Below are 22,541 nucleotides of genomic sequence, written 5' to 3'. Positions count from 1 at the left end.
AGGGAAAATAAAAGTAATAATATGGAAGATGAAGGAATTCCCATAATAATGCCATATAACTCTAACAGCTATTTTTTTAAAAAAATAGTTAATAAACATTGGAGTTTACTTAAGGATGATAAGGTGATTGGAAATACATTAACGAAATGCCCAAGATTTGTGTATAGGAGGGCGAAAAATTTGGGTGATATTATAGCTCCATCTGTTCGCCAACCCACATTGACAAAATCATCCCTTGCATCGCAAAATCTGGGCGGCTTTTTTCCATGTAAGAAGTGTCTACCTTGTAGAGAATTAAAAACGAAAAAGCAATCCAATATTATGTGTAAAGGCAATGTAGCAGAAATTAAAGATTTTATCACCTGCTCCACCCGTGGAGTAATTTATGGCATTAAATGTCCGTGTGACAAATTGTATATTGGGCGTACTATACGCCCTCTGAATGTGCGCATAGGGGAACATCTACGGAACATTAATAAAAAATTTTCAGGTCATCCCTTATCACAGCACTTCAAAGAATATCATGACGGCTCTATAAAGGACATTGTAATCACCGGGATTAAAGTGGTCAAAAAAAATTGGCGGAAGGGTAACTTCATTCATCAGATGTCGAGGGAGGAGAGTAAATGGATTTTTGAGATGAATACCCGGATCCCAAATGGGTTGAATAGCGAAATTGAACTCTTTGCTTTTAATAAATAGGTCATGCGCTTCCACTTGCTATATGCTATATAAATCATTTCTATCTGCACTGCACCATCCCTGAGGAAGAAGTCTGCCGACTTCGAAACGCGTTGGATAGGATAGTTCCTTTTCGGTTCTGTGTGCAGTTCTCAGCCGTTCACGTGTAACATCACGTGGTAGTGACGTCACACGAGGTCCTGCAGCTTCTCTGCGCCTCGTCGGCATTAAGCGGGTGGAAGCGCCGGCTCACGCTGAAGACTAAGGCTCATTATTAACGAGGTAAGGGGTGACTGTCACCGGCCGGGACAGATCTTTTTCACCCGTTCCTCACCTTTTTGGCAAAAAGAAAGAACGTTGGAAACACCATTACTGTTCAGCTATTCAGAAGATTCTGACTGCGCTACACGTGGCAACCTGTGATATCAATCCAGGAGACTTGGACTGCAACCGCCCGGTAAATATCAATATATATATTTTATAGCAAGCTAGCAACTAATTTTCAACTGGGCAACTCACGGTAGAGTACATGTTGGGTGACAATATTGTTTTCATTAATAGGTCTTCCTTGTAATCTACAGCGCAGATAGATATATATTTTTTGTGTGATTATTCTTCCCTCCTTATATTCTTCTAAATGGGCGAATAGAAAATTATCGCTATACAGTGAAGTAGGCTGAACTTTGATTTTTTTTTTACATTTCAAGACTTGGTCCATATGAGTGTGTTTCACGGTCCTTACAAAGGAGTGTAATGCCCAGACTGACTGCCGGTCTCCCAACCTGAAGTTACAGCCTAATAGACATATATTAGTTTGTAAGCTCGGTTCGGGCACCAGCGGTCAGACTGTGAAGTACGCCTATCTGAACCCAGCCTAAGGCTCCCCCCATACACATTAGACTGTCGGCCAATATTGACTGGTTCAGCAGACAGTCTAATGTGTGTAACGGCCTGTGACAGATGACGTCGAAGGAGATGAGGATCCAAAATGTCTGATTTTAGCCTGGCAATCTTTGTTCTTCCTGAAATAAGACGCCATTGGCCAAACCATCATTCTGCCAACAACTACAGTATGTAAAGTGTATAAGGGGCTTACTGTAGCTGTCTAATAATCATCAGTATTTATGATAGTATTTTCTGTCTCCTCCTCTCCCACATTCACTACCCCAAGCACAATCATGTGGGAAAAGGAGTTTTGTATAGTCCACATTGGTTTGTCATACAAGATATCTGGGAGACCCCCGTGAGAGAACAGAAAAGCATGTAATACAGTTTCAGATAGAAAAGTTAAATGAAGAAATACTAGCTATGTTATTTATAATATATATTTGAGTTAGTTAACATTTTGTGCATGTATACAATTTTTTTTTTCATGTATTTTAACACATTATGAAATACTGCATTTAAAGGGGTTCTTGTCTACACAGAATGACTGTTCAAACCAAGTACAGGCGCTCAGTGCACCATGGCATGGACAAACCTATAACTGCATCTTCTCACCTGCTTGTTTTCCATCTATATCCACTCTTCTCTGGCTCTATGAAGCCAGAGCTGTCAATCAAAGAAGCGGATGGGTGTTGATAGAGGGAAATCAAGCAGGTGGGCACATGCGCTGTGATACACTGAGTGCCCGTACTTGGTTTGAACACCAGGAGTGCTATGTTGGCATTGTGATTTCTAGTCGCAGCCTTTCAAATTCCAAACCCCTTTTCCCAAACAATATTCTATTTGTTACAGTTGTCAGTTTGGAGGACAGTGAAATTATTACATACGGTTGTTTCTAAGTTATAGTGTAGCCAGTTCATCCTATTCTGCAGATTCACAAATGGGCAGGAAACCCCTTGGGCAGAAGCCTATTTTCTTCACATCTGGGGAAAAAAAATCCTCTCCAAAGTCAAAATGTACCCATTTCGTTTTTTGTTTTGTATTTTTTTTTGTTTTTTTGTTTTTCTTTTTTGTGATTTGTTTTTCAGCATAGATCATTTTAGTGTAGGATTATTTTTTAAAACCAGCGCATATGACGATTAGATCTAAGTGCGAATATTTGAAGCAGTTGATGGAAGATCCGCCTGGATTTGAATTAAGGCCACATTCAGTATTTGGTCAGTATTTGACATCCATATTTGTAAGCTAAAACCAGAATTGGTGGTAAATACAGAAGTGGTGACGTGTTTCTATTATAATTTTCCTCTGATTGTTCCACTCCTGATTTTGGCTTACAAATAGTGATGTAATATACTGACCAAATACTAAAAGTATGAACTTGGCCTAAACTTGTAGCTTTGTTCAAGAGGTTTTAACTTTTGATTCTTCTTGACATCCCCCCCACCCTTTTTTTTTTTTTTTTTGTAGGTATAGTAAAATCCCCTCTTGCTGGTGACTTTATCACTATGCAGTGTAGAGAGTTATTTCAAGAAATGAGCGTGGACTTGATCCCTCCATATATGATTGCTTCAAAGGTAAGAAATATTTAATACTAAGGATGAGTGAATAAATTTGAGTATAATTGAAATCTACTTGAACTTTACAGAAGTCCAGATTTGCCAAAATGTTGTTTTTTTGTTTTTTTGTAATTCGCTTCTGCTCAGATTCAGCAATGTGGCAAGTGCTAGCAACTAACTTTCTTATCCATGATTAAAATGTTAAAAAAATTAAAATAAATACTGAGCGGCTCTTCTTGCAAAACCTCAGAAAATCCTAATAAGGGACAATAAATTGACAAAGAATAACTTCCCTGCGGATCGAATTTCCCAGAAAAAAAAAAGGCACAACCGGGCACATTTAAATTTGACCTGATGGGCTCATCTCTCCTTTCTCCATATGATAAAGGTGTAAGGTATGACATGATCTGTGATGCCATCCCGTTTTTGGGCATTTCAGGAAGCCGTACGGGAGGGAGCTCCAGCTAATTGGAAGAGAAAAGAGAAGCTACCTCAAGTCACTCGCTCTTGGCATAACTATATGTGTAGTGTAAGTGCAAGGTTTCTTCTGTTGCACATATGTTTTTATCTTCCTGTTGCATTAAAGGTATTCATATTTCCCTTCTTTTGTTCTCTAGTCTGTAATACAGGATTTTCAAGCGTCCGTTCTTCAAGTGTCGGATTCCACCTACGATGAGCAGTAAGTCTCCAAGGTTTGCATATTTGTGCAGAGAAATCCACAGCAGACTACAGTAGCAGAAAAGTGGATGAGATTAATCAAATCTTATCAATATGTTGTAGATCTTTTGCAGTGCTTTTTTTTTTTTTTTTTTTTTTTTTTTTTCTATTCGTATGTCAATTTTCACTGCTGATTTTACCTCTCTTGAAATAGAGCAAAACAGGCAGTGATCTTTGTACCAGAAAAAATTCCCTTGTGTGCATTGCAATGTGGAGAGCATTTATTTGTGCTGTTTTGTCACATTTCTTCAGGGTGGCAGCCCAGATGCCTACTGTTCACTACGAGTTTCCAAATGGTTATAACTGTGATTTTGGAGCTGAGCGTCTGAAGATTCCAGAAGGATTGTTTGATCCTTCAAATGTTAAGGTCAGTTTTCTTTTTTTATTTTTTCTAACTAAATTTTGTGGTTTCCATGTTAAATGTGCAATTAAAATGACTACAGCTATGTCCACAAAAAGTGTTTTTTCATGTTCTCTAATCACTTTTTGTTCAGTGTATTAAAAAAATATCCCTTTGATCACTACAGTTAACGGCAGATGCTGGCTGTATAGTGTAGCTGCCATGTGTTCTATGTGAAAGAGGCTCAGGAATAGAGCCAGCCCGCTCCAAACACCCAGACATGTTACATGATATCATAGAGTGTTAAGAGGTTAAACATTTTTTATTTGATAATTAGATTTCTACACTCGACTGCCTATGAAAGTCAATGGATCATTTGACATATACTAAAGATGTGTTTTTGTCTCCAGGGTTTGTCCGGTAATACTATGCTTGGGGTCAGTCATGTAGTAACTACAAGTGTTGGAATGTGTGACATTGATATCAGACCGGTAAGTGTTACTAATGGCTTATTAATCAGTCTAAGGCTGTGTGCACACATTCAGGATTTTTCGCTATAAAAACGCAATACAACTGTGAAAAAAATGCATACATTAAGCATCCTATTACTAGAATGTAATCCGCAATTTTCGTGCCCATGTTGCGTTTTTTTCCTCGGCGGAATCGCATTCCGGAAAAAAACGCAGCATGTTCATTCTTTGTGCGGAATCGTGGCGATTCCGCACACCTAGGAATGCATTGATCCGCTTACTTTCCGCACGTGGCTATGCCCACCATGCGGGAAGTAAGCGGATCATGTGCTGTTGGTACCCAGGGTGGAGGAGAGGAGACTCTCCTTCAGGCCCTGGGAACCATATACCTGTAAAAAAAAGAATAAAAAAATCATGATATTCTCACCTTCCGGAGGCCCCGGCAGCCTTCCCGCTCCTTGCAATGCTCCTGTTCCCAGGGATGCTTTGCAGCAATGACCTGTGATGACGTAGCGGTCTCACGTGATGCTACGTCATCTGGGGTCATTGTCGCGAGGCATCGCTGGGAACGGGAGCATCGCGAGGAGCGGGAAGGCTGCCGGGGCCGCCGGAAGGTGAGAATATCACGATTTTTATCATTATTTTTAACATTAGATCTTTTTACTATTGATGCTGCATAGGCAGCATCAATAGTAAAAAGTTGGTCACACTTGTCAAACACTATGTTTGACAAGTGTGACCAACCTGTCAATCAGTTTTCCAAGCGATGCTACAGATCGCTTGGAAAACGCTAGCATTCTGCAAGCTAATTACGCTTGTAAAATGCTAGTGTTTAGCGGGAAAACGCATGCCAATTCCGCATGCGTTTTACCCGATGCACAGTTGCGGAATTGCCGCGGAAATTTCCACGGCAATTCCAGACGTGTGCACATAGCCTAGTACTTCCATGTTATGAGAAGGTTAACCTTATTTTCTCTTCGCCACGACAGCACCCACTTGAGAGAGGGGATCCGCCCCTAGGAACAGGAAACCCTATGGAGAGATAAAAGGGGCGGTCCCCCTCGCTCCCACAGTTGGTTTCCTGTTCCTACGGGAGACGCTTGGAGAGAAGAGGATACCCAGCCTGGATGCCGCTTGCGCAGTTTACCTTTATGGGACGGCAAGGGCTCCAGAAGCTGGAAGCAGCATCGGGGGTCCTATGGCAGTTTCCCCCCTCTGCTGGCAGGTACCGTGAGGCCGGGTCCGGGGAGTCGCCTGGCTCACGAAGATCCACCCAGCGGACCTGCAGGGACCGACTCGCTGGGGTAAGGTGATCCTGCGGCGCCATCTCGTATGGTGCGCAGGCAGCGTGGGTCCGGTGTATTGTCCCCCGGAAGCAGTATTGCGAACTTCCGGGGTGAGTCAGGAGGGACGGCGCCTGCGCTGAAGCTGGTGGAGGCGCAGGCGCATACAGCAGAGCCGCGACCCGGATGTAGCGGTCACTTCCGGGTGCGGCAGGAAGCAAGATGGCGGCCCCCATTAGAAAAGGACGCCGGCACTGATCCTCCGGCGTCCATCATGGCATCTCCGCAGGACCCGGCGATGGCTTCATCTGAAGTCACCGCTATTACGCCTGGCAGCCACACAAGCAGCAGCTGCAGATCTTCTTCTAAGAATGCCAGAGACAAAAAGTCAGGCCGGTCGGTTCCATCTGTGCCTCCGTCTCCTCCTCATCAGCCGGTATTGCAACAACAACCTCACTGGGTGAGTGTGTGTGTCTGTACCCTTTTTAGGCTGATTATACTCCCCCTCTTTGTCTATATTCCTTAGGCAAAAAGAACGGGGAAAACCAAACACATACAATGTGCTTTATGCTCTCAGCCGCTCCCCGATAATTATTTAAAGAAGCTGTGCCAGCCTTGCATCGAATCCACCTTACGTGAGGAATCTTCAGTAAGGTCGGAAGATATAAGGAGTATGATTAGAGAAGAATTGCGGGCCTTCCGAAGCTCAGAAAAAATTCCCGAGAGTAGGAAAAAATATAACTCCCCTAGGTCTGAGCAGTCCTCTGACATTGAGGATAAAGATTCGGATGGTTCCCAAAATATCATTTCCTCAGATGATGAGCGAGATACATGCTTTCCCACAGACAGTATCGATAATTTAGTAAGATCAGTTTGTAACACCATGGGTATTGAGGACACAAAAACCCCTAAAACCCCACAGGACGTGATGTTTGCAGGCCTGTCAGAGAAGAAAAAACCTTCCTTTCCTGTAATTCCAGCAATAAAAAATGTAGTAAAAAAGGAGTGGGAAAGCCAGGGACAAAGAGGATTACCGTCTTCGTCAAAAAGACGCTATCCCTTTAATGATGAAGATTTCTCCATATGGTTAAAAGCCCCGAAGGTGGATGCAGCAGTGGCCTCCACTTCTAGGAAATCTTTGCTACCCGTGGAAGATTCCGGCTCCTTGCAAGACCCGCTGGACCGGAAGGCGGATACCCTCCTAAAAAGAGCATGGGAATCCTGTACGGGAGCCTTCAGGCCGGCTATATCAGCCACATGCACTGCCAGGTCCATGTTGGTCTGGTTGAACGATTTAGAAGAAGGATTAAAAAGCGGCCTTTCCCGAGATAGATTAATCTCTTCCATGCCGTTAATTAGGGGAGCTACAGCCTTTTTAGCGGATTCCTCAGCTGATTCCATACGACTAGCGGCCAAATCGGCAGGTCTGACTAACGCGGCTCGTCGAGCCTTATGGCTAAAGGGGTGGAAAGGAGATCCCCAAACAAAATCTAAATTATGTGGTCTTCCATGCCAGGGTGAGTACCTATTTGGTACTAAGTTAGACGAAATACTAACTAAAGCGGGTGAGAGGAAGAAGGGGTTCCCCAATAACTCTTATCTTCCATCCTACAGGAGAGCGTTCCGAAAGCCCATCTTTAATAGGAGAAAGGACTATAAAAACCAAGACCGCTGGGCTAATAAAGATTTTAAACAAAAAGGAGCGTTTTTTGGGAAACGTCCATTCAAACCTGAGGATAAACCCCGTTAGGACAGATCTACCCGTTGGTGGTAGGTTGTCTTTCTTCTCATCACAATGGCTGACAATAACTTCCAATCCGTGGGCAACTAGCCTTATATCTACGGGTCTAAAATTAAAGTTTGCCCGAGTCCCTCCGGACTCATTCTTATTGACTTCCTTAAGGTCTCAATCACAACAAGAGGCCTTGGAACAAGAAATAACAAATCTCCTGTCCAAAGGGGTACTAGTGGAAGTACCTTTTCATCAAAAAGGAAGGGATTTTTATTCCCCTTTATTTTTGATTCTGAAACCAGACGGATCGTTTAGAACAATAATTAACCTGAAGAGACTAAACGTCTTCTTAGAAAACCAAACCTTTAAAATGGAATCTATACGATCAACCATTAAGCTTCTTTTTCCCCATTGCTTTATGGCAGTGCTTGACCTTAAAGATGCGTATTATCATCTACCAATCTTCATCGAACATCAGCAATATCTTCGGGTGGCAGTTATGATGGGGGGTCAAGTAAGGCATTATCAGTATACAGCAATGCCCTTTGGACTGTCGATAGCCCCGAGAGTCTTCACAAAATTAATGTCGGAAGTAATGTCATATTTGAGATTAAAAGACACACTTGTAATACCATATTTAGATGACCTTTTGATAGTGGGTAACTCCTTTTCCCAATGCCATCAGCGAGTACTTCATACAATTTCGTCCCTGCAGGAATTGGGGTGGTTAGTAAACTGGGAAAAATCCAGATTATCCTCCACAACTCGTCAAACATTCCTGGGACTTATTCTAGATTCTACTAGTCAGAGGTGCTTTCTTCCCGACTCTAAACAAATAACAATTATAAACAAAGTACATTCGGTGATTAATAACCCCCTAATCTCCCTAAGAGAAGGGATGTCTCTTCTTGGTTCCTTCACATCGTGTATCCCGGCTGTCCCATGGGCTCAATACCATAGTAGAAAATTACAGTATAAAATTCTACAAGAAGAGAGGTTACAGGGCCAATTAGATAGTCGGTTATCTTTACCAACAGACGTGTTAAATTCTCTTACCTGGTGGTTAGATCAGAGTCATTTCACCAGTGGGGTTCCCTGGGTGGTTAAACCTTCAAGAACAATCTTTACCGATGCCAGTCCTAGTGGTTGGGGAGCACACTTAGGAGATCAAATAGTTCAAGGTCTGTGGTCTCTTGAAGAATCGAACGATTCTTCTAATAAAAAAGAACTGAAGGCTATCTATCATGCCATATGTAAATTTCTTCCACAGCTACACGGAAAGCATACAAGAATCCTTTCAGACAACATGACAGCAGTGGCATACTTAAATCACCAAGGGGGAACAAGATCAGAAGCTCTCATGTCTATAGCCGCCGACATTCTATCCATAGCAGAGGAGCACCTCCTATCCTTGTCTGCACTACACGTGAGAGGAGTCGACAATCCAAAAGCGGATTTCCTCAGCCGCCACACTCTCCGCCAGGGAGAGTGGGTTCTCAGCCGACGTATCTTTTTAATGATAGTCAAAAAATGGGGCACTCCCGAGATAGACCTCTTTGCGACGAGACGAAACAGACAAGTCAAAAGGTTCGCTTCATTGTTCCGATCCGACAATCCAGATATCTTCGATGCTCTGCAAGTCCCATGGACATTCCAGAAAGCATATGCCTTTCCCCCACTAATACTTCTTCCAACAGTGATCAGGAAGATAAGGGAAGACAGAGCTCATGTGATCTTAATAGCTCCATTTTGGCCCAAGAGGCCATGGTTTTCCTGGCTGAGAGCCATGTCAATCTCAGACCCATGGATCCTTCCGGAGGATCAGGATCTTCTCTATCAAGGCCCCTTCAACCACCCTCAGGTGAAGGGACTGCGGTTGACAGCCTGGCATTTGAGAGGCAGCTGCTAAAAATGAGAGGATTTTCTAACAAAGTAATTGACACTCTGCTACTAAGTAGGAAAAAATCCACCACATCCATTTATGTGAGAGTGTGGAAAAAAATTTTAAACCTCTACCCAACAGCACTATCAAACAAAATTCATATCCCTATGGTCCTAGAATTTCTTCAAAAAGGGCGCGATTTAGGTCTGGCAGTCAGTACCTTAAAAGTACATATTTCTGCGCTTGGTGCTTTATATGGTCACGATATTGCAGGTGACAGGTGGGTAGCTAGGTTTATCGCAGCTTGCCAAAGGTCAGAGACAGTCCAAATTCCCCATGTACCACCTTGGGATGTTAATTTGGTCGTCGAAGCTCTAACAGACCACCCCTTTGAGCCACTACATTCAGCTCACATAAAACATGTCTCCATCAAGACAGCTCTTCTTGTTGCTTTGGTATCAGCCAGAAGAGTAAGCGACATACAGGCATTATCGATAGATCCACCATTTATGTCTATATTTCCAGATAGAATTGTCCTAAAAACAGACCCTTCCTACTTGCCCAAAGTATGTACTAAATTCCATAGGTCACAAGAAATTTTTCTTCCCTCCTTCTATGATAACCCTACGAATCAGGAAGAACAAAAATACCACACATTAGATGTGAGGAGAGCCATATTAGCCTATTTAGACAGAACTAGCGCCTGGAGGAAGAGCAGGGCTCTCTTTATTTCCTTCCAGGGCCATAGGAAAGGAGATGGAATCACGAAGGGTACCTTATCTCGGTGGATTCGGGATGCAATATGTCTGGCCTATTCATCCAAGGGGGAGAACCCGCCTGAGACTGTAAAAGCACATTCCACTCGGGCGATAGCATCATCCTGGGCCGAGCGAGCGGAAGTTCCAATAGAACTGATATGTAAGGCCGCAACCTGGGCTTCTCCTACTACATTCTATAATCACTATAGATTGGATTTGTCTTCTTCATCTGACCTGTCCTTTGGTAGATCAGTTCTTAACACTGTGATCCCTCCCAAATGACTATCTCTGAAAGTCTCTCAAGTGGGTGCTGTCGTGGCGAAGAGAAAACACCGGATTACGTACCGGTAATGCTCTTTTATAGAGCCACGACAGCACCCCTTTACTTCCCACCCTATTAAGTTATTTTTATAAAAGCACGATTAAGGGTGTTTTTTGGTTCTTGTAGTTAGCCATACTAAATTAACTAATGATAAATGATGAAATCAAATTGCCTACTAAATCTGGTGGGCGGTTCCTCGCAATCTCTGTAACCCAACTGTGGGAGCGAGGGGGACCGCCCCTTTTATCTCTCCATAGGGTTTCCTGTTCCTAGGGGCGGATCCCCTCTCTCAAGTGGGTGCTGTCGTGGCTCTATAAAAGAGCATTACCGGTACGTAATCCGGTGTATTTCCCAGTTCAGGATGTGAATACTAATGCCGTTCTGCTGGTGCTCGCACAGCACAATCACTTAGGTCCCACAAAAGTTAAAGGGAACCTGTTACCAGGTTTGACCAATATGAGATAAGGACACCATGTTTCATGGCTGATATACAGCATTCTATAGTTCTGTATATCTGGCCCCAACCGGACCTACAAGACAAGAAAAAGAACTTTTATTGTACTCTCCTCCAACACGGTCCGGTCCGAGGGGTGTCGCTAGTCTTGGTCCGGTGCCCCCATTCTTGCGATACCATCCTGCTTCATGTGGATGACGCCTCCCTACATCTTTCACTCAGTCTCCCCGGCATTGTGCTCCTGCGCAGGTGTACTTCTCTGCCTTGACGAGAATAAAGCAAAGTACTGCAGTGCGCAGGCTCCGGGGCTCTTTGGCTTTTTTTGGCGCAGGGACACGTCATCCACACAAACAAAGAAGGAGGACGCCATTGTAAGAAGAGAGGCGCCGGACCAAGACCAACGACGCCCCTCGGACTGGACCGCCCCGCTAGTGAGTATAATAAAAGGTCTTTTCTCCTACACCTCATTGGGGGACACAGGACCATGGGTGTACTGCTGCAGCCACTAGGAGGACACAAAGTAATACAGAAAGAATAGCTCCTCCCCTGCAGTATACACCCTCCTGCTGGCTCCAAGTGAACCAGTTTTTGCTTAATGTCTGTAGGAGGCACTTGGGTCTGCTTTCAGACCCCACCGTTTTTATTCTATTTTTCCCTTAACGGAGCGAAAGGGGGCGACAGATCCTTTCTAGGTTCCGATCTCCCCCGAACCATCAACAGGCAAGAACGTGGCGCGTCCCTCCCCGTACCTTTTCCTGCACCGTTGGAAGCCAGCCCTAAGCTCACGTTACGGGCAACGGTTGCTTCGTGTTCCGATCTCCCCCCTCCATAGCAGGCGACCACATGGAGTAGCCCTCCATTTACCTCTCCTGGAGCCAGGTGCATAGCCGGACATGATGTTTATGGTGTCCGTGCAGCTCCCCACTGCATCACCACTGTTACAGCGGATGATGGAAGGCAGCAGAAGCTCTCCACCCCCTCCCTGACTACGGCGACGGTGGATTGAGCAACGGCCCACCGCATCTACCCTGAGTACACCTGTGGGGCTGAGGCGCTGGGGGGTCATGGTCCCTGGGATAAGGGAGGTCCGCAGATACCTTAAAGCCCGGGTCCGTGGGTCACATCGGTCCGCACAAATAGTGGTCGCGGTGCTGCAGTCCGCAACCGCAAGCTTAAAATTTAGCCCCCGGCTTTCTCTCTTCCAGGCCGGAACGTTGGATCCGCCCACCAGCAGTTGCCGCCGCACACTCTCTCTGGCGCTTCTGGTTCTGCCTTCTCTTCCTGATCTCGGCGGCCATCTTTGGACACCCACAGGGCTGATGTTGCAGCGCTGCTCCAGCGTTTTGAATCACCGCTTCAGGGATTAGCGATTTCTGTGGACACATTGCGGACCTCCCCCCGGGGACTCAAGAGACAGGACCTGGGTAAGCTGCAGAAACATAGCTTAACCCTTCCCCTGCTAGTAAGCGCTCTCCTCAAGGCCACACTGTCTCAATCAAAGCCTAACAAAAAGTCTGGGAAAACCCACACTGTGTTTTTTGCTGCTTGTACCTCTTGTAAGGAATCTCTACCCCGGGGTCACAATACAGCGTTATGCTCAGCTTGTGAACTGGTGACTGCTCAGGAACCACCTGTTACTGATACTGAACCCAGTGAGCCTAGTCCCCCTGAGTGGGCTACCTCCCTTACCCGGTCTATGGCATCCCTGGCCAAAGCATTAGACTCGTTCCGAGACCCTTCCTCTAACCAGGGCACTCTTACGGACAACGCTTCCGATGAACAGAACCCCTTGTACACTAGGGGTCGTACCTTACCAAGGAGCTCTCGCTCTTCCAGGAAAAGGACTCATGCCTTGTCCCCAGACCATCACCGGAATCGGGTTCTGAGAGTTCCATTTCTCGCTCCCCCTCCCTTGGGGATAGTAGAGAACCTGTCTCAGAGGACGATTCTGACACGTTCCTAGATCAGGAATTTCAACACGATCAGGAGACTCTCGACTCTCTCATTGAGTCAGTAAACAAGGCCCTGAAGCTTGATGAGGAACCTTTATCTAAAACGGATCATGCTGTGTCCTTTAAGAGGACCAAGCGGGCTCACAGAGTGTTCGTCAATCATCCCGATTTTAAGGAAATCGTTGAATTTCACAGGATCCGTCCAGATAAACGCTTCACAGGGCAAAAGCCTATGGAGTCAAAATATCCCTTTGCTCCTGATCTAAGAAAGGATTGGTCACAGTCTCCTCCGGTAGATCCTCCAGTATCGCGCCTAGCTACTAAAACTATTTTATCCTCTTCAGAGGGCGCCTCGATTAAAAACCCCACCGATCGTCAGATCGACAATATGGCTCGTTCAGCTTTTGAAGCCTCAGCAGCCGCAGTCTTTCCATCTTTTGCCACTACGTGGGTGGCTAAGGCTTTGGACCCATTGGGCTGAGGTCTTGTCTTCAGCTGTTCTGGATACCAATCTTCCCCCCCGAGGTAGCAGACCTTGCTACTCAGATAGCCAGAGCTGGGGATTTTCTAGTGACCGTGTCTCTGGATGTCGCTGACTGCGCTTCTCAAGCAGCAGCAAACGCCATCACCATTTGGAGGTCCTTATGGCTCAGGGACTGACGTGCGGATTTTGCTTCCAAAAAGTAATTGACTTCTTTACCATATCAGAACGGTCGCCTTTTTGGCGAAAACCTCGATCAATTAATTTCAGACGCCACTGTAGGGAAGAGTAAATTTCTCCCACAACAGAGACCCTTTCAGAACCAGCAACAGCTGGTCCTCTACTTCCACATCTTCCAGACCCGGCCAGGCACAACATAGGGATAGAGGTCCCCAGACCTCTTACAAAGCTTCCCCTTCATGGAGAGGCAGGCCTAGGCAGTCAGGATCCAGGGGGTCCAGACCGGGCAGATCTCCCACACAATGACTCCCTGTGGTATCCGGAGGACACCCTCAAAGTAGGCGGCTACCTGCTTTCCCTCAGCGACGCGTGGCTCTCGGTCGTTGACGACGAATGGGTCCGCGACTTAGTGTCCTCCGGATACAAGATAGAATTCTCCTCTCTTCCACCAAATCATTTTTTCCTGTCTTCTCCTCCCAGGGCAAAGGCATCAGAGTTCTTCCAAGCCATAAGCTCTCTAAAAGAAGACGGGGTTATTATCCCGGTACCTCAAAGCGAAAGGTTTCAAGGTTTTCATTCATACCTGTTCATTGTTCCAAAGAAGGACGGTACAGTACGGCCCATACTGGACCTAAAATTACTGAACAGATTCGTTAGGGTACGACGGTTCCGAATGGAATCACTTCATTCTGTCATCGCCTCCATGGAAAAAGGCGAGTTCCTGGCATCTATAGACATCCAGGACGAGTACCTCCACATTCCAATTTTCCCTTCTCACCAGAGGTTCCTTCACTTCGCAGTTCAGGAACAACATTTCAAATTCGTTGCTTTGCCCTTCGGCCTCGCCACCGCTCCCAGGGTATTCACCAAGGTCATGGTGGCCGCGGTGGCCATCCATCACACCCGAGGCGTGGTGGTGCTACCTTATCTAGACGATATCCTCATCAAAGGCCCTTCTTTCTGAGGCTGTGAACATCACAATAGATTCTCTTTCTTGCCTGGGTTGGAAGATAAACTTCAAAAAATCTTCCCCAGTATCGGCTCAGCGAATTACCTTTCTAGGAATGATACTGGACTCGTCCCAGGGGTTGGTGCTTCTTCCCCCGGAAAAGATCTCAGCCTTACAGCGGGAAGCTTATAAGCTCTCTCGACCTCACACTCGCTCTCTGCGCTTCAGTATGAGAGTCCTCGTCAGGATGGTAGCCGCCATGGAGGCGGTTCCATTTGCCCAATTACACCTCCGTCCCTTACAGCATGCCGTCCTGGCTGTTTGGGACAGGAATCTGGTCTCCCTTGACCGTCGGTTCTTCCTTCCCTAGCGAGTCAGACAGTCTCTCAGGTGGTGGACATTGGAGTCCTCCCTGAATCAAGGGAAGTCTTTTCTTCCAGTACATTGGCTAGTTGTGACAACAGATGCCAGTCTTCTAGGCTGGGGAGCGGTGTTCCTACATCACTTCTCAGGGCCGCTGGTCACTTCAGGAATCACGCCTTCCGATCAACATCTTAGAAATTCGGGCAATCAGGTTAGCGGTTCTCCAATTCCATCCCTTCCTGGTGGGTCGTCCCATCAGGATTCAGTCCGACAATGCCACTGCAGTGGCATACATCAACCGACAGGGGGAAACCCGCAGCATGGCAGCCATGAGCGAGGTAGGCTACATTCTCTGTTGAGCCGAGAAACTGCTCATTGATTTCTGCGGTTCACATCCCGGGAGTGGACAATTGGGAGGCAGATTTCCTCAGTCGTCAAGGCCTCGACTCCGGGGATTGGTCTCTCCATCTGGAGATCTTCCACCAGATCTGCTGCCGTTGGGGAACTCCGGACGTGGACCTGATGGCCTCACGGCTAAATTACAAAGTTCTCGACTTCATATCTCGGTCCCACGATCCAGAAGCCATCAGGGCAGATGTACTTGTACTCCCGTGGCATCATTTTCGGCTTCCGTACATATTTCCCCCGCTCCCCTTACTGCCGAGAGTAATCAAGAAGATCAGAGCGGAGGGAGTACCAGTAATCCTGATTGCGCCAGATTGGCCGCGCCGGGCGTGGTACGCGGAACTAGTTCAACTAGTCGCCGATGTTCCCTGGCGATTACTGAATCGCGCAGACCTGCTATCACAGGGCCCCATTTACCACTAAAACTCCGAGGCCCTGTGTTTGACGGCATGGCCGTTGAACCCAGGCAGGTTTCTCTCCGAAAGTCATCTCTACCATGATCAGCGCTAGAAAGCCTACGTCTATGCGCATTTATCATTGCACTTGGAAAACCACCTTCTTTTCCTGGTGCAACAACTGGGGAAGTTCTTGAATTTTCCATTCCTTCCATCCTCAAATTTTTACAAACGGATTTAGACTTGGGTCTCGCCCTTAGTTCTCTCAAGGGGAAGATTTCAGCCCTAAAAAGAAAAGAATGTCCAGCTTCACCGAATCCGTAAAAAAGAGTTTTCTTTATTCACATACTATTAAGCATAGAGGATACAGACTTCAGCACAAGCCATATGGGTAAGAATCTCAACGCGTTTCTGGAGACTAAGCTCCCTTAATCATGACATGTGCTGAAGTCTGTATCCTCTATGCTTAATAGTATGTGAATAAAGAAAACTCTTTTTTACGGATTCGGTGAAGCTGGACATTCTTTTCTTTTTTGGACTCTATACGCCTGAATACAGCGGGTCCGTGCTCCCGAAGATTGGTTTATGCATCACGGGTGAGCTGGTTTATATTCCTTCTTTCAAAGATTTCAGCCCTGCCCGTTCTGTTCCAAAGCAGGATTGCCAACAGATTACAAGTGAAGACATTCATTCAGGGAGTCTGCCATAGGGTGCCGCCCTATATGATGCCATTGAAACCATGGGACCTTAATCTGGTCCTCGGAGTCTTGCAAGAAGCTCCTTTCGAACCGCTACAGGAGGTTTCCCTGTCCTTTCTTTCATGGAAGGTTGCCTTCCTGGTTGCAGTCACGTCCATTAGACGAGTCTCAGAGCTGGCCGCTTTGTCTTGTCAAGTTCTGTTCCTGAATTTTCATCAGGATAAGGTGGTTTTGATAACATCCCCATCCTTTTTGCCAAAAGTTGTCTCCTCCTTCCATCTCAATGAGGAGATTGTCTTACCGTCACTCTGTCCGGCACCAGTACATCTCATCGAGCAGGCCCTCCACACACTGGATTTAGTGAGAGCTCTCAAGAGATATGTCTCGCGGACAGCGTCTTTCCGCAGGTCAGATGCCATGTTTGTGCTCCCGGAAGGGCCAAGGAAGGGGTTTCCCGCTTCCAAGGCACAATAGCCAAATGGATTTGTTCAGCTATTCAGGAGTCCTACCGAGTCAGAGGTCATCCTGTCTCAGCAGGGATTAAGGCTCATTCTACTCGGTCAGTGGGTGCGTCTTGGGCCATTCGGCACCAAGCTTCGGCAGCACAAGTTTGCAGAGCTGCAACCTGGTCCAGTCTGCATACATTTACAAAACATTACCATATTCATTCTCAGGCCTCGGCAGATGCGACCGTCGGCAGACGAATTTTGCAGGCGGCTGTGCTGCATCTGTAACTTGTGGGTACAAGGAGCAATTACAGTTGATTGTTCCCCACCCAGGGACTGCTTTAGGACGTCCCATGGTCCTGTGTCCCCCAATGAGGCATAGGAGAAACAGGGATTTTTGTGTACTCACCGTAAAATCCTTTTCTCCGAGCCAATCATTGGAGGACACAGCACCCACCCTGTTAGCCTCACGGCTTTGGTTTTCTGTGTTGGTTTGGTTTTGACATAGTTCATCCTGGTTAAATGTTAAGCTCCTACTGCTTTGTTACCGAACTAGTTCTCTTGGAGCCAGCAGGAGGGTGTATACTGCAGGGGAGGAGCTATTCTTTCTGTATTACTTAGTGTCCTCTTAGTGGCAGCAGCATAACACCCATGGTCCTGTGTCCCCCAATGATTGGCTCGGATAAAAGGATTTTACGGTGAGTACACAAAAATCCCTGTTTACGTGTCTTGCAGTTTTTGTTGTGGGAAGATACATAGCATTATAGAATGCTGTGTGTCAGACCTGAAAAGTGGTGGCCGTAACTCATATCAACCAAACCTGGTGACAGGTTCGCTTTAAGTGGACAGTGGTTGTTTGCTTTTATTGACTTATTTGTTCTCATCACAGGGATTGTATGGCAGTGTGATCGTTGCTGGAGGGAACACTTTGTTACAAGGCTTTACAGACAGGTTGACACGAGAACTCTCACAGAAGACTCCACCGGTACGTGTTTTGTCCTTTTGCTGATTGATTCACTGCAAAGGGGAGTATGATGACAAGTGCTGTTTTATGGAAGAATGTAATTTTCCTTGAAGGTCTATAAGCATTTGTAAATAAATATCTTATTTACTTTTTGTTGTGAATTTGTAAAATATTGCATATAATTAAAGTCGAGCAAACAGATTTGCAAAGCCCAGTAGCTATGTCAGTAATATATTTGGCTGCTGGATGAGAGCCCTGTGTACCTCCTACTACACGTGGCATGCCTGGCGGTTTTTGTCACTAGTAACACCCCCCCACTCACCCCACAGTCAAATATGTCATGCATGTGTAATGCTGCAAAAATCATATCCTGTTGGGAATATTTACCAAAGAGGCGGTGGGGATGCCACAGGTAATAGTCTATAAGACCAAGACCTACATATGTAACTGCTGGACCATTGTGTTGTTTGTTTTTTTCTCAACTTTAGTCCTCATTCAGACATCAGTGTTTGTTCAAGTAAACAAACAACCCTTCTGCTTGTCATCAGTGTTTTGGATCTGACTTTCTCAGTGTACTGACCATGTTTCAGTTTTTGGCATCAATGATTTTCATGTATCGATAAATGACAAAGCGTCTCATACATTACAATGTTAATTACAGACAGCACACTGATGCCATCCAAGTTCTGTTCGGGATTTTTCAGGAAGCCGTAGACTTGTATTGGTGCTATTTATCCATTATGACAGTAAAAAAAAACAGTTTTTTTTTTTTTATGGATACACGGTCCACAAGAAAAACATGGACATGTGAACTGCCCCATAGACTATAATCGGTACATGCTCTATCACTTTTGAAAACCACACTGTGTCTGAATGAGGCCTTAAATGTACACTGTGTGCAGAATTATTAGGCAAGTGAGTATTTGATCTCACCATCCTTTTTATGCAGATTTTCTAACTCCAAGCTGTGTGTACTTGAATGCTTATTGGATGAAGCAGATCAGGTGATGTGTATTTGTGAAAAGAGGAAGGTGCGGCCTAAGGGCATTAACTTCCTTTTATCAAGGTGTGCAGAATTAATAGGCAATTTGTTTTCCTCCGGAAAAATAGTCCAAAAAAGAGATTTGACTGACTCTGAAAAGTCAAAAATTAAGTGTCGTAGAGGAAGGCAGCACTCTTGAAATTGTTCTGTGATCACACCTCAATATCTTCACAATCAAAAGTTTTGTTGCAAATAGTCAACATGGTCACAAAAACGCAAAAAAAAAAAAAATCACAACTGCCAAAATTTTGAGGATCAAAAAGAAGCCATCCGGAACCCATTATCCTCCAGTGCTGTCATATTCCAGAACTGCAACCTCCCTGGAGTGCCCAGAAGGACAAGGTGTCTGTCATTGTGAATCTACTGTGGATGCCGCGTTGTGGACGACCGCAGCTTCAGAAAGTCTGCATCTTTTAGGCTATGTGCACACGTTCAGGATTTCTTGCAGAAGTTTCCTGAGCAAAACCGGACATTTTCTGCAAGAAATCCGCATGCGTTTTTTGCGCGTTTTTGATGTGTTTTTTTCCGGAGCTTCCCAATGCATTAAATAGTGGGAAAAACCGCAAAAAATCCGCAAAATTAATGACCATGCTGCGTTTTTTACCGCGATGCTTTTTTTTTTTTGCGGAAAAAAAACGCATCATGTGCACAAAAATTGTGGAAGGCATTCTAAATGATGGGATGCATAATGTATGCATTTTTTATGCGTTTTTATAGCGAAAAAACGCAAAAAAAAAAACCGCAGCGTGTGCACACAGCCTTAAAAGAACCATGTTTTTAATCCAGGCAATATTCCATCCCATGCATCGAAATACTCCACTGCTCGGCTAGCCAGTAAAGACCTTTAAGATAAGAGAATATTGTTATTACTTCAATTTATTGTTTTTCTTCTTTTTCAGAGCATGAGGCTAAAGCTAATTGCAAATAACACAACAGTAGAACGAAGGTTTAGTTCTTGGATTGGTGGTTCTATCCTTGCCTCTTTGGTAAGTGAACAATTATTTATTGTTTATTTTTTATTTTTTTAATCACCAGTGATTACTTACTATATGTGAAAAAGGTTTATATAGAAATGTAAAATTATTATAGTTAACGAACAGTGACAAACTGTTAGAGAGGGAGAGGACTCTACCCTTGTGAGTTTACAGGGTAATGGGGAATGAGACAGTAGGTCGGGAGGTTGCAGCATGATAGTGAGGTGACAGCAGTTTCATTGCAAGCTGAAGGTTTTCAAGTTCCGTCTGAAAGTGGGAGAAAATTGGACGTGTTGAGGCTCTGAATTCCGGAGTATGAGTAATGCTTGGGAGGAGTCCTAGAGGTGATCGGGTGAGGAACGTATTAGCGTAAGGGAGAGAGGGAGGTCTTGTGAGGACTGGAGGTTACATGTGGGAAGTTCTCGGGAGATTAGTTTGGAGATGTATGGAGGAGACAGATTATAGACAGTCTTGTAGGTCACTGTTAGTAAAGTAAACTGGATTTGTTGTGCAATTAGAAACCAATTAAGGGACTTGTAGAGCAGAGGGGTGGATTAATCGGGCAGTAGAGTAAAGGCCCCGTCTCACATAGCGAGATCGCTAGCGAGATCGCTGCTGAGTCAAAAGTTTTGTGACGCAACAGCGACCTCAGTAGCGATCTCGCTATGTGTGACACGTACCAGCGACCCGGCCCCTGCTGTGAGATCGCTGGTCGTGTCGGAATGGCCTGGACCTTTTTTTGGTCGTTGAGGTCCCGCTGACATCGCTGAATCGGTGTGTGTGACACGGATTCAGCGATGTCTTCACTGGTAACCAGGGTAAACATCGGGTTACTAAGCGCAGGGCCGCGCTTAGTAACCCGATGTTTACCCTGGTTACCATCGTAAATGTAAAAAAAAAAAAACAGTACATACTCACATTCCGGTGTCCGTCAGGTCCCTTGCCGTCCGCTTCCCGCACTGACTGACTGCCGGCCGTAAAGTGAAAGTACAGCCACGGTGACGTCACCGCTCTGCTGTTAGGGCCGGCACTCAGTCAGTGCAGGAAGCGGACGCCGGGGGACGTGAAGGTGAGTATGTACTGTTTGTTATTTTACATTTTACACTGGTAACCAGGGTAAACATCGGGTTACTAAGCGCGGCCCTGCGCTTAGCAACCCGATGTTTACCCTGGTTACCCGGGGACTTCGGCATCGTTGGTCGCTGGAGAGCGGTCTGTGTGACAGCTCTCCAGCGACCACACAGCGACGCTGCAGCGATCGGCATCGTTGTCTGTATCGCTGCAGCGTCGCTATGTGTGACGGGGCCTTTAAGGATAGACTGGAGAGGTGTTAATTGGGTGGCCACATAGAAGGATATTGCCATAGTCGAGGCGGGAGATGAGAGCTGGGTGTAACATTTTAGTAGATTCACGGTTAAGGAACAGACGGATTCTGGAAATATTTTTGAGTTGGAAGTGGTGAGGCTGTGGATGTGTGTTTTGAAGGGCAGGTCCAGGAATACTCCCAAGGCAATGGACTTGTGGTACCAGGGAATGTGTCATTTAGGCTAGGTTCACATTGCGTTAAGTACATACCGTTAAACGGATCCGTTAACCGTATGTACAGAAAAGAGCCAAATTTCTTGAAAATTTGGCTTCACGTTGACGCTTGCGTTAACGCACGTGACAGCGTTTGTCATTCTGATGTCCGTTCGTGAAGCATCCGTTTGTCTGCGTTTGGCATTGTCAATAAAGTTGTTCTCTTTTTTTTTTTTTTTCCTTTTGTCAGTGTTGGGTGTGGGTGAAATCATATTTCCTGTCACATGACCACATGGACCACCCTCATTAACGCAATTCAAACGTATGCTTTTATTTGGAAATTTTGCATGATTTGCGTCTGGCAGCGTTTGCAATAGCCTTCAATGGCCGAATAGACGCTTTCCGTTAGTCTTGCGTTAGCTTGACCGGACCCGAAAACGCTGCAAGCCGCTTTCCAAGGTCCGTCATAAAAAAACGTAATGTGGCAAACGCATGCCAATTTAGGCATGCGTCACGATGCGTCAGACAATGCAAGTCTATGGGTGCATTACAATGTCCGTTACATTGCGTTTTCACTACTTAAAAACGTGTCCGTTAGACGGACTCCCCTAGCGCAATGTGAACCTAGCCTTACAGTGATGTATACATCAGTTAGGGGTTTAAATGAGATGGAGGAAAGACGATTAGTTTGGTTTTGTCCACATTGAGTTTTGGAAAGCCTGAGGACATAGTTGACACTCTGCCCCGGACACCTCTGCTGTCCAGAATACCAGAGAGTGAGATTTGAGTGGTACTGGAAGCCATGGGACTTTGAGTTGTCCCAGGTCAGAGGTAAAAATGGAGAAGAGTAGGGATACCAGGACAGAGTCTTGAGGGACACCGACAGAGGGTGCGATGAGGAAGTAGTATGAGTGTGAGACCTTAAATGCTCAGATTGTGAGGTATGTGGAGATCTGGGAGTAAGCAACGTCTTTGATACCAATAGAAGAGCATATCCTGGTATGAAGAGGTGGTTGAAATGTGTCAAAGGCAGAGGAATGATCAAGGAGGAGGAGTACAGAGTATGGTCTGTTAGCTTTGATGATAAGTAAATC

At 45.5% G+C, this 22,541-nt stretch overlaps 1 protein-coding gene across 4 annotated transcripts in view; it reads left to right on the top strand.

The window, feature by feature from the left end:
• The window catches only part of LOC143808139 (actin-like protein 6A), a 64,891-nt gene that overhangs the window by 34,207 nt on the left and 8,143 nt on the right, over positions 1 to 22,541 (top strand). For all 4 annotated transcript variants that reach the window (XM_077290465.1, XM_077290468.1, XM_077290467.1 and 1 more), the window contains 7 exons: positions 3,034 to 3,140; positions 3,562 to 3,651; positions 3,740 to 3,801; positions 4,092 to 4,206; positions 4,590 to 4,670; positions 17,839 to 17,934; positions 19,855 to 19,941. In XM_077290465.1, the coding sequence (XP_077146580.1) occupies positions 3,034 to 3,140; positions 3,562 to 3,651; positions 3,740 to 3,801; positions 4,092 to 4,206; positions 4,590 to 4,670; positions 17,839 to 17,934; positions 19,855 to 19,941 (638 nt within the window). The remainder of the gene's footprint in view (positions 1 to 3,033; positions 3,141 to 3,561; positions 3,652 to 3,739; positions 3,802 to 4,091; positions 4,207 to 4,589; positions 4,671 to 17,838; positions 17,935 to 19,854; positions 19,942 to 22,541) is intronic.

Source organism: Ranitomeya variabilis, chromosome 2 (genome assembly GCF_051348905.1).
Source record: "Ranitomeya variabilis isolate aRanVar5 chromosome 2, aRanVar5.hap1, whole genome shotgun sequence".
Classification (NCBI taxonomy): domain Eukaryota; kingdom Metazoa; phylum Chordata; class Amphibia; order Anura; family Dendrobatidae; genus Ranitomeya; species Ranitomeya variabilis.
Note: the sequence above shows the minus strand (reverse complement) of the source record. Positions and strands in the feature narration are given on the sequence as shown.